Source organism: Chiloscyllium plagiosum, chromosome 16, assembly GCF_004010195.1.
Source record: "Chiloscyllium plagiosum isolate BGI_BamShark_2017 chromosome 16, ASM401019v2, whole genome shotgun sequence".
NCBI lineage: Eukaryota > Metazoa > Chordata > Chondrichthyes > Orectolobiformes > Hemiscylliidae > Chiloscyllium > Chiloscyllium plagiosum.
Genome location: NC_057725.1, coordinates 24902725 through 24915652, shown reverse-complemented (window position 1 = coordinate 24915652; position 12928 = coordinate 24902725). Strand labels below are relative to the sequence as shown.

General features: G+C 42.2%; 1 protein-coding gene across 3 annotated transcripts in view; it reads right to left on the bottom strand.

Annotated features, from left to right (window-relative positions):
* LOC122557702 (doublecortin domain-containing protein 1-like) overlaps positions 1–12928 on the bottom strand; it is a 544701-nt gene that overhangs the window by 20537 nt on the left and 511236 nt on the right. For all 3 annotated transcript variants that reach the window (XM_043705576.1, XM_043705578.1, XM_043705577.1), the window contains one exon: positions 1063–1213. In XM_043705576.1, the coding sequence (XP_043561511.1) occupies positions 1063–1213 (151 nt within the window). The remainder of the gene's footprint in view (positions 1–1062; positions 1214–12928) is intronic.

The following is a 12928-nucleotide window of genomic DNA, read 5'->3' as shown; positions in this document are numbered from 1 at the left end:
GTGACCAAAATTCTGGAGTTCTGAAGAAGGGTCATTGGATTCGAAATGTTAACTCCACACTCTCTGCAGTGATGTTGCCAGACCTGCTGTGTTTTTCCAGCAATTTCTGTTTTTGTTCCTAAAATGCTTAAAACTGATCCTTTCTCATGAAAGATCATAAAAGATGTGATAAAAAAGTGACTTTTTAGAATCACATCTTTAATGATCATCTTTCATATGACATAGTGCTTTATAAGAACCAACAGATTCCTTCTGAATTGTAGTCACTGATGTAAAACAGGAAATATGGTGGCCAATTTGTGCACAGAAGGCTTCCCCAGATAGCAATGTGATAATAAGACCATAAAACATAGGAGTGGAAGCAAGGCCATTTAGCCCATTGAGTCCACTCCGCCATTTAATCATGGCTGACGGGTGTTTCAATTCCATTTACCCACACTCTCCTGTAGCCTTAATGACATGCTAATCCTTGTTTACTCATGTTTATTAATACATTTTATACTGGACACCAGCGTTAAAACCATAGCTCTTCTGAAATAGGGCCAAGGGATCTTTCACACCAATCTAAGAAGGCAGGTGAAGGTTCTGTTTAATGTCTCATCTGAAGGACAGCATCTCTGAAAAAGCTGCATTAGGAGTGCGCTCTATTAGGAGTGTGCCTTGAGATACTCACAAAGTGGTAGTGTGGAACTGTGCCTTCATTTGGAGTTGGTATTAAATTTATTACTCAATCTGGGTTTGACTACCAATTGTAGAAACAGTATTAATCTTCATTTCTATTGGTTTTGCATTTTGTAAATATTAATTGTTTAAAATGAAAGTGTACTATATAAAATAGTAACTGCATGGCAAGTCACATAATTTGTCTGATTCATTACATCCTTCAAGTTTGAATGTGTGCACATAGGCTGTTAATTAATGCTCGAGACAACATAAAACAGGCTTCATACTCCCTGCCCAGACTGATAAAGCCCATTAATTCAAGGGACATTCTGTATGTCAGCACTTTTTCTTTATCTGCTTTCTGGAATTCACTCAAGATGTCAAGAAGACAGTACCAACCTGTACTAGTCATGAAAGGCTCGCCCAGGGAGACACACACCAACATGTCTCGCTCTATTCTTTCCCATGAGGTGATCTGCTCTCCATCAGGACTGAAGAGGGTCTTAGCTGTGCATCGCAGCTTAAGTCGAGCGGTGCAGTTTTCAAGAAGCTAAAACAGGGAAACAGAATTAGTTTTTGTGGCATGCAACCCAGTTAATACCAGAGATTTTGAAACTCCCTACCATTATTACTCTATTACATTTACACCTCCCTGAGATTTGCCTCCTGTCTGTGTCTTTTTTTTAAGTCTCCCTGACTGGGTGACTATATACATCCCCAGTATAATGATTGTCCACTTCTTGTTTTTGGTTCTACCCACATCGTCGCATTTGAACAACCTTCTAAAACACCATCCCTCCTTCCTGCAGTAATTGACTCCTTGATCATTATTATGACACCATCCTTTCCCATCTGCCCCATCCCTCCCTCAACCATGTCATCGTGATAGCAATGATATCCTAAGGTGGAAACATCAAATCCAAGGGGGAATAGGTTTAAGATGAGATGTGGAAACGTTAAAGTAGATGTATGAGGCAAGTTTTTTACACAGAGGGCAATAGGAGCCAGGAATGCACTGTCAGGGGAGGGGATAGAAAAAATTACGACAGCAAAGTTTAAAAGGCATTTCGATAGATGTGTGAACAAGCTAAGAATAAAGGGATACAGATCACATGCAGGCAGATGGGATTAGCTTAGAATAGCATTGTGGTCACCACAGCCATAATGGGCCGAAAGGCCTGCTCCTGTGCTGTACTGTTCTCTGTTCTATGAAGAAACAAATAATGCTGACTGAACACAAATCAGGCTGAAGCTTCCTCTACTTTATGTTCCACATATTATATGGAAGGCTTGTAGATGTCCTGCTGTGAATTGTGATGCTTGAATGAGCAACTGATGCTCCCTTTAACAGCCTCCATTTCATTGCCGCAGACAATCAGCTATTGACAGATGGAGAAATCACCATGCAGGAAGCTCGGGAGATGCACCCTGTCGGAGCTTTAGCGGATGGTCATGGTGAAAGAGGGGCTGAGGGTTGTCCCTCACTAAGGGCACTCAGTTTGAGATGTCCGGCATTGGGAAGGCAAGGGGCCCAGAGAGTGTCAGCTCCTGGACCTGTAGCTGACCCTCCCAATTCCCCTGCACACAGTCTCACTCCAGTTAGTGACCTGGATCCCTTCATGATTTGTTCCTTTGCTGGTGCATTATTAACAGTTGCATGGTGGGAACTTATCTGAATGCAAATGACGAGCCACTGGTAGTTGGTAGGAATTGAGAAGGTGTGGAGTTGTGTTGAATGCCATTGCTTTAAAATTGGTGAGGTGTGGGGAATGGGAGCAATTATCCCACGATGGGAGGGGGAAGGTGTGAGGATAACTGTACAGGAGAATAGGAGCTGGCTATCTGAGAGGCTAGGGAAACACTTATTATTTCCTCGTCCTTATACACATCAATGCATCTTTCACTGTTAGAGGGGCAACTGGAAGTTGTTAATGCGGTTAAATTCTGCTGACTATGATGCTCAGCACTCAGTTCATGGATCCAGGTAGAAACTCCTTGGTGAAGTTCCTGCCAATTTTAAGCAGAAGAGTTATCCATCCATTTCAACGCTCACTCAAAAATCGAATCAGGCGAATCTTGGGCAATTAGTTTGCTGTTATCTCCTTCCTGTTTATCCATTTACTCCACTGCTTTTCAGTGTAAACATCGCTGTTAAGTATCCTAGCTCACATCAAGGTTTATTTACCTATTGCTTCATACTTTGGCTCCAAACCAAAAATATCTTGATTTTAAAATTCTCATCCTGTTTTTGAAACCATCCATTAAATCATCCCTTCTTATCTCTGTAATCCTCTATATCCTCGTAACCCATCCAGACAACTGTACTCATCTCATTGTGGCCTCTTTAGCAACCCCATTTTAATTGCTTCACCATTGACGGCCACCTCCAGATGCCAATGCCCTATGCTCTGGAAATCCCTCTCTATATTTCTCTTGTCTCTCTCTGTTCTTCTTTCTTGCTTTGAATATTCCTTAAAAGCCCCTCTTTGAACAAGTTCTTTGCTATCTGACCTAATATCACCTTATGTGACTTGGCTTCATACTTTTTTTAGTGCTCCTGCAAAGTGCCTGAGGATATTTTATTACAATAAAGGTATTATATAACTTGGTGTTGTTGAATGAGATGAGAATTTCTCACCATCATTTGTTTAGATACTATTCACAGGTAAACAGAGCTAAGTTCTGGAAGTTTACAAAAACAGTCGCTTCCGGTAATACATAGATTGTATAAATGAATTGAGACAAATTCTACTGTTTGTTTGCTGTAGTTTGATAAGGCCTAATTAGATTGATGATTTGTCCTTGCTGTTTGTCTTTCATATGTGCCTATTGAAAAGCATTTAAATTCAATATTAAATTCAACAAGAAAAAATTATGACAGAAATGGGGTTACAATGAGACAGTTAGCTAAATCAGTCAGCAGTTGTATTAGTTGTATAGTCACAGGAATGCCAAGAAATTAATTGAACAAGCTTTATTCAGACCCAATTATTAAACATCAACTCATCCGAAGATTGTGTCTTGCTATATGTAATTTGCTGCTTGTATCTTAGCTCGCACTAAGTCCCATTTACTCATCACCATGTGCTGGTTGACATACACTGCCTGTCACAATACCCTAATTTAAAATTCTCATCTCAGAGTTTTGAGTAGAATCATAGTATACTCAAAACATTTAATCTGTATTCATCTTTATAGATGCTTTCAGAGCTGCTGACTTTCTCCAGCACCTTATGTTTGTATTCCAGATCTCTGGCATCCAAAATATTTTGCTTTTGTTAAATTTCTCATGCCTGTGTTTAAATCCCCTCCATGACTTCAGTTCTTCCAGCATCCGTAGTCTCTGGACCCTCCAAGGAGTCTATATTTCTCCAAATTTGGCATCTTGGGAAAACCTTGCATCCATCACATAGCATTGTGGCCATGGCTTCAGTTATCTCAATCTCAAGCTCTGAAATCCTCACCTTGAATTTCTTCACCTCTCCACTTCTTTCTCCTGCTTTAAGACATCCTTTAAAATTGCTCAAACCTTTGGTCATCTGATCTAATATTTTAGTGGTTTGATGTTAAATTTTGTTTATTATATCCTAAGAACCACCTTGAAGCTTTGTACTATGCTAAATGTGCCACATAAATTAAAGCTGTTGTTATTGTACACTGAAGTGTTCCTATGCACCTCCTGACCCAGCGCAATTTTTATTTTTCTTCTTGAGGTTTTCCCTGTCTGAAAGCAGGTCCAACCTTCACCAACATAACCTCCACCATGATAGAGCAAGGAGGTATGTCCACCAGAACCAGTACAGGGGTCAAACTTCATGCTGTTGGTGCCAATGTAGCAAGGTGTCCAGCCAAATCTGTCAACCAACTCACTGAGTTGCTGTGGGAAAATATATTTTTACACGCATCTTGTACTATGGAGATATAGATAGCGAGGGTAGGTGCTCTCAGTGTTTTTTTTTTAACATGGCTGACCAGCTATCTCGTCCACCCTTATTGCTTGCCATTGACAAATGTTGGAAATGTTTATAGGTTGATACACAATCTGTTTCATTGCATAATGAAGGTTCCCTCCTTGGCCAATAGATCGTGGACTCAGATTTGAACACTGGTTTAGAGGCAGGATGTCATCACAGCACCACAACATCTCTCCAGTAATAATACAGCCCGATGTAAAAGATTTAAACTACTGCAACACCAGATGAAATTCCTTTGCCTTCATAGAGAATGCCTCATTTTGTCTTAAAAACTCTTCTTGAATTTGGACAGGCATATACAAGATATTAAAGGAAGCAGAATTTGCATAATTTATTTGATTTGGAGATGCCGGTGTTGGATTGGGGTGTACAAAGTTAAAAATCACACAACACCAGGTTATAGTCCAACAGGTTTATTTGGAAGCACTAGCTTTCAGAGTGCTGCTCCTTCATCAGGTGGTTGTACCTGATCGTCAGATTGCACAACCACCTGACGAAGGAGCAGCACTCAGAAAGCTAGTGCTTCCAAATAAACCTGTTGGACTATAACCTGGTGTTGTGTGATTTTTAATTTATTTGAGTTCTCTTTAAACCTGTGGCAAAAGATCCAGACCACTGCAAATATGGATGTGCCAGCAATCCCTACAATGACAACAATTTACTTTGACATGGTGTTTTGAACAAATTAAAATGTTCACAGGAATGTATTCAAACAATGTTTGCACTGAGCCACATAATGAAACATTAGATTTTAAGGAGCATCTTAAGAAAGAAGGAACAGACACCGAGGCACGGAGATGAAAGGAGGAAATGGCAGAGCTTAAGGTAAAGGCCTGGAGCTATAATAACAAAAATAATGGCAAGTGAAGGTAAATTTAACAATTGGTGTCAGGTTGGAATAAGGGATTTCAAGGTTGAAAGAACAGATATAGAGACATATATTCCTGTACTGGGTTTCCATGAATGTCCATGCATCATACAGCTAGGTTGACTTACAATATTTTGATGTGTAAAGCGCTTGAAAAAGAACATCTCAGCAAGATTTTCACATGTAAAGTGCAGTTTCAGTGTGGGTCCTGTCAGAGGTTTGGGTCTGTATAGTTATATTTTGCAAAGAAAGCCAATCTGACTTTAAAACTGACAAATAATCTTACAAGATGCCTTCTGGAAGTCATGTCCTTGTGGATTCAGATTGTATTGGGAATAATCTGTACTTACCTCAGGAAGAAATTACAAGGGACGTTTTGAAAGTTTATGAACAATTCCAGAAGCAAACAGGACCTCATTATAAATGGTTACCTTGAAGACATGAATAGTTTTTGATAGCTCGTCAAAACTTGACAATGAGAGCCATTCAAGCTAATTGCTGGGACAGTTAAGGAAGTTAATTCTCTCAACAAAAAGACTATGGATGGGCAAATGGCCAGGCCTAGGCTACCTTTAATTTAGAATCATGTTTCATCAGAGTTGGATTAGCAGCTATTTCAAGTTTTGATCTGGATAGGACGGGGTGTGAGCATCATTTTGAATAGAATCCCCCAAGAAGAACTCTGAGGGTCACCCTCAGAGAGAAAATTCCCAGTCAGGGAGAGTGCAAGGCGAAACGTTTTTAGAAGTCAACTCTATTGTGATGAAATTGTTTAAACAATCTTCAGTAACATAACTGTAGAACTAGTGAGGGTCAAGAAATTTCCCCATGCTCGGACGTTAACCTGTGTTGGTTCCTGATCAAGTGCTGTACTGACTCTCAAATTCTTAATCTTGTTTTGAAATTCCTCCATGACTTCATCCTTTCCCCATCTCTGTACTCTATGCTGTTTGTCAAGGAATCATTTCCCATCTAATTCAGGCCTTTTGTGTAACCACCATTTAATTGCTCCACCATTGGTGGTTATATCTTTGATTGCTGTAAGTTCTGTAAACAGAACTGTTAGTGGGTGGCACGGTGGCACAGTGGTTAGCACTGCTGCCTCACAGCGCCTGAGACCCGGGTTCAATTCCCGCCTCAGGCGACTGACTGTGTGGAGTTTGCACGTTCTCCCTGTGTCTGCGTGGGTTTCCTCCGGGTGCTCCGATTTCCTCCCACAGTCCAAACGATGTGCAGGTCAGGTGAATTGGCCGTGCTAAATTGCCCGTAGTGTTAGGTAAGGGGTAAATGTAGGGGCATGGGTCGGTGTGGACTTGTTGGGCCGAAGGGCCTGTTTCCATGCTGTAATCTAATCTAATCTCCACCTCTTTGCTTTTTCCCCTTTAATGCACTCTTCTAAACCCACCTCTTTGATTCAGTCTTTTTTCACCTGACCTAATCGGACGGGGTATTGAGCATAAGAGCTGGCAGATCATGTTAAAATTGTACACGACGTTGGTTCGGCTGCATTTACAGTACTGTGTACAATTCTGGTAGCCACATTACCAAAAGGAGGTGGACGCTTTGGAGAGGGTGCAGAGAAGGTTTATGAGGATGTTGCCGTGTATGGAAGTTGCTAGATATGAAGAGAGGTTGAGTAGGTTAGGTTTGTTTTCATTAGAAAAAAGGAGATTGAAGGGGCCCTGATTCATGAAGGTTATTGGTAGGGAAGATAGAGATAAGCTTTTTCCTAGGGTGAAGGATTCAATAACGAGAGGTCACGCTTTCAAGGTGAGAGGTGAAAAGTTTAAGGGGGATATACATGGATATACAGAGAGGGCGGTAGATGTCTGGAATGTGTTGCCAGCAGAAGTAGCAGAGGCAGGCATGGTAGATTCATTTAAGATGCATCTGGATAGATGCATGAGTAGGTGGGAAGCAGAGGGATTCGGATGCTTAGGAATTGGGTGACAGGTTTAGACAATAGATTTGGATCAGCTGAGGCTTGGAAGGCTGAAGGGCCTGTTCGTAGGCTGTAAATTTTCTTTGTTCTTTGTTTATTTAAAATGCTTCTTTGAAGTAGCTTGGGGCATTTTATTACATTTACACCACTGTATAAAACTATATTATTATTTTTATGTGTGGGATATTAGTCACAGGGCTGCATTGAACAAGGTGCAACTGCATAAAAGAAAGTGCCCACCAGAACTGCAAACAGATGTGGCAAAAGTCAGTATACCTTAAAGGCACAGAAATAAAAGATAACTCAGCTATACCATTTATCAATTATCAGTTAATACGCTACAAAATGTTGAAGGCTCCCATGGCAAAAACATCAGACAACTTTACAACTCCTTTGCATCATGATCACATTAGGTGCTCTGAGTAATCAGTGAATTGCAAACTTGCATTGCCCATGTATACCCGCTTGTAGTTTTCGACTTTAGTTTCAATTTAAAACAAAAACAAACAGCAAAGCTTTAGTCTTAAACAAGTTAAAGATAAAAATCACACAACACCAGGTTATAGTCCAACAGGTTTAATTGGAAGCACACTAGCTTTCGGAGTACTGCTCCTTCATCAGGCGATAATGAAGGAGCGTCGCTCCGAAAGCTAGTGTGCTTCCAATTAAACCTGTTGGACTATGACCTGGTGTTGTGTGATTTTTAACTTTGTACACCCCAGTCCAACACCGGCATCTCCAAGTTAAAGATAGGTTCATTACAAAATTACTGCTGTATTCACTCCAGTAAAAGTGGTTCGAAGCTAAAGATACATATGAAGATTAAAAGTAGGTTAGGATAAAATATAAAGGATCGGTCTGTAAGATTGATGTAGGCATGTTACTTGCTTAAAGCATCTCTTTCTGAAGTGAATGAGTTGAAGTTTGTACTCAAATTCAGCAGTTGCTAAGACTTCTATACTTCAATAGCTGGGTGTTTGCCTGTACAGAAGGAGTTAGCAGGAAGCAGAATTTGGAAGAGAAATTGTAATGCTTTTAATGTAATAAAATGTCCCAAGGTACTTCAAAGAAGCATTTTGCAAACAAAGAATGACACCAAACCCCAGAAGGGAACATTAGATCAAGTGATAAAAGACTTAGTCAAAGAGGTGGGCTTTGAAGAGTATCTTAAATAAAAGTGAAGAGGTGGAGAGGTTTAGGAAAGGATTTCCAGAACTTAGAGCAACCAATGATATAGCCACTAATGGTGGAGCAATTAAAATCAGGGATATGCAAAGGCCTGAGTTAGATGGGAACAGATACCTTGACAAATGGCATAGATTACAGAGATAGGAAAACAAGGTTAAGAATTCTAAAGTCAATACAGTGCTTGATCAGGAAACAACACAAGTTAACTGATGAGCACAGGGCTAACACGTGTATTAAAACATGGGCAGCAAATGTTTGGATGACTTCAAGTTGACAGAGGGCATAATGCAGGAGACCCGCCAGGAGTGGTTTAGAATTCTCCAGTCTGTAAATACCAAAGTCATGAACAAAGGCAAATGTACTGCCATCTTAATTATTATCCAAAGACTCTGGGTAATCCAAGATGGATAACGGGAAAACAATGTGGCTGTAAGAGCTGCTTCTTTTTTGAGGTATTTTAGGTGTCGGAGGTGATTTCCTCAAATTCCATGAGTGCCAATTACTGTTTTATATGCTGTTGCATTGTTTTGGAACTTTGGGAAAAAAAATCAAAACAGTAGCACTTTAAAAAGGAGGAAGACAGACAAAAGGCAGTGAACACATGGTCAGTGATGGAGAGAGAGAAAAAGAAAGCTATATTACTAACTGACACAACAGGGAATCTGCATAGTTACTGCCCTTGTTGTTTGAGCTCACGTATTTCTGGACATTGGAGTGCGTCTAGGAAACATTATCAGTGAAATTCACGGCTGACCGTGGAGGAAGATGTGTGAGGGAGCTCACAGCACAGGAACAAATAAGTGCATAGTTTTAAAGCGTAACCTTGCTGTATGTCTACAGTAATGAGTAGAGTGGGTTCTTCCTTGATTATATGTTTATTGAGATGTGTCTCTTGATTAAATTTTAAAAATAAAAACCATAAGTACTAAGTTAGTCTGGAGCACTGTTTTTTAGAGCAAAAAGACGGTGCTATTTTCTAGGTCTAGAGATTGTGAAGTAGCAAAGATGGCCTTCAGTCGGGTGATATGCTCTTCCTGTCAGATGTGGGAGTTTAGGGACAGTTTCTATGTTATGTATGACAATGTCTGCAGGAAGTGTCTTTGGTTGCAAATCCTATCAGATCACACGGATCAATTAGAGCGGCAGTTAGAGGCAATAAGGAATTTACAAGAGCTAGGGGTGTAATGGATGGCAGTTATAGGAGAGGAAAAGTATCACAGATACAGTCAGGCAGATGGGTTAACTCCAGGAAAGATAGGAGGGGTAGGCAGGTACAGCAAGAGTCTTCTCTGGCTATCCATATTTCAAACAAGTATGCTGTTTTGGAAAATGTAGGGGGTGATGGACTCATAGGGGAATGTAGCACAAACAGCCAAGTTTCTGGTATTAAGATGGCTCAAATATAATGAGGGGTACATCGGGTTCTAACTGATCAATTGTGATAAGGGACTCTCGAGTCTGAGGCGCAGACAGACGTTTCTGCAGCCAGCAGCGAAATGTCAGAATGGTGTGTTGCCTCCTTGGTGCCAGAATCAAAGGTATCTCAGAGGGAGTGCAGAATGTTCTCAAAGGGGAGAGGGGCCAACAGGAGGTCATTGTACACATTGGAACTATAGACACAGGAAGGGAAAAGGATGAGATTCTGAAGGGAGAATATAGAAAGTTAGGCAAGACTTTAAAAGCTAAGTCGTCTAGGGTGGGAACATCTGGATTACTCCCAGTGCTACAAGCTAGTGAGTGTAGGAATAGGAGGGTAGAGTAGATGAATGTGTGGCTGAGGAGCTGGTGCAGGGGAGAAGGGTTCACATTTTTGGATCAGTGGAGTCTCTTCTAGAGTAAAAGTGACCTGTACAAGAAGGGTCAATTGTACCTGAATATACTGGAATGGTTATTTGCAAGAGCTTTTGGGGATGATTTAAAATAGTAAGGTGGGGGGCTGGGACCCAGGGAAATAGTGAGGAAAGTGATCAATCTGAGACTGGTACAACTGAGAAAAGAAGTGAGTCAAACAGTCAGGGCAGACAGTGACAAAGCACTGAACAAGGTAGGACTGATAAATTAAACTGCATTTACTTCAATACAAAAGGCCTAACAGTGAAAACAGATGAACTCATGGTCAAGAGTGTGGTACTGGAAAAGCACAGCAGGTCAGGCAGCATCCAAGGAGCAGGAGAATCAATGTTTCGGGCATTAGCCTGTCATCAGGAATGGCTTATGGGCCAGGGGGCTGAAAGATAAATAGGAGGAGGGTGGGGCTGTGGGGAAGATAGCTGGGAATGTGCTAAGTAGATGAGGGTGCAGGTGGAAGTCATAAGTCAGAGGGGAGGATGGAGCGGATAGATGGGAAAGAAGGTAGACAGGTGGAGCCGTTCAAGAGGGCGGTGCCAAGTTGGAGGCTTGGGATTGGGATAAGGCAGGAGGGGAGGGGAATGAGAAAATTAGTGAAATGCATATTAATCCTGTGTGGTTGCAGGGTCCCAAGGCGGAAGATGAGGCAGTCTACCTCCAGTCTACAGGGTGGTTAAGGTTTGGTGATAGATGAGGCCCAGGACCTGCATGACCTTGGTGGAGTGGGAGGGGGAGTTGAAGTGTTCAGCCACAGGGCGGAAGGGTTGGTTGGTGTGGGTGTCCCAGAGATGTTCTCTGAAATGAAACGCATGTTGGCGTCCTGTTTCCCTGATATAGAGGAAACCACATTGGGTGCAACAGATACAGTAGATGATGTGTGTGGAAGCACAAGTAAATTTCTGTCCGATGTGGAAGGATACTTTGGGGCCTTGGTGAGAGAGGGTGTGGGCGCAGGTTTTGCGGTGGCAGAGGAAGGTGCCAGGAGTGGGGGATGGACTAGTGGGGGCGTGGATCTGACAAGGGAATAGTAGAGGGAATGGTCTCTGAAACACAGATGAGGGTGGGGAGGGAAATATATCTCTAGTGGTCGGGTCTGTTTGTAGGTGGCAGAGGATGATGCAATGTATCTGGAGATTGGTGGGGTAGAAGGTGAGGACTGCGGGAGTGGGGGTTTCTATCCTTGTTGCGATTGGAGGGGTGGGGTTTGAAGGCGGTGGTGCGGGAAGTGGAGGAGATGCGCTGGAGGGCATCGTCGACCACATGTGGGGGGAAATTGCAGTCTTTAATAAAGGAGGCCATCTGGGATGTTCTATGGTAGAACTGGTCCTCCTGGGAGCAGATGCGGTGGGAGCAGATGCGGGAGCAGATGCGGTGGAGGAATTGGGAAGAAGGGATTAAGTGTTTACAGGAGGTAGGGTGGGAGGAGGTGTATTCCAGGTAGCTGTGGGAGTCGGTGGGTTTGTAGTAAATGCCCGTGTTTAGTTGGTCGCCGGAGATGGAGATGGAGAGGTCTAGGAAGGGAAGGGAGGCGTCTGAGATGGTCCAGGTGAATTTGACGTTGGATGGAAGGTGTTTGTAAAGTTGATGAACTGTTCAACCTCCTTGTGTGAGCATGAGGTAGCACTGATACAGTCGTCGATGTAGCGGAGGAAAAGGTGGGGAATGATGCCGGTATATCTGTGGAATATGGACTGTTCCACATACCCGACGAAGGGACAGATATAGCTGGGGCCCATTTGGGTGCCCATGGCTAACCCTTTGGTTTGGAGGAAGTTGGAGGTTTGGAAAAAGAAGTTGTTGATGGTGAGGACCAGCTCAGCCAGGCGGATGATAGTGTCAGTGGAATGGTACTGGTTGGATCAACATGAGAGGAAAAACGCAGGGGGGACCAGCTGACACCTGGAGGAAGACTCTCTACAAGATGAACTCAGGGCATGGTAAGGAACATGGGACTGGGATGTCATAGCAATTAAAGAAACGTGGCTTAGGGATGGACAGGACTAGCACCTTAATGTTCCAGAATACAAATGCTAGAGGAATGATACAAAGGGGAGGCAAGAGAGGAGGGAGAGTGGTGTTTTTGATAAGGGAGAGCATTACAGCTGTAATATGGGAGGACATTTCTGGAAATACGTCCAGGGAAGTTATTTGGGTTGAACTGAGAAATAAGAAAGAGATGATCACCTTATTGGGATTGTATTATAGACCCCCTAATAGTCAGCAGGAAATTGAGAAACAAATTTGTAAGAAGATCTCAGTTATCTGTAAGAATCATAGGGTGGTTATAGTAGGGGATTTTAACTTTCCAAACATAGACTGGGACTGCCATAGTGTTAAGGGTTTAGATGGAGAGGAATTTGTTAAGTGTATACAAGAAAAAAATTCTGATTCTGTATGTGGATGTACCTACTAGAGCAGGTGCAAAACTTGACCAACTCTTGGGAA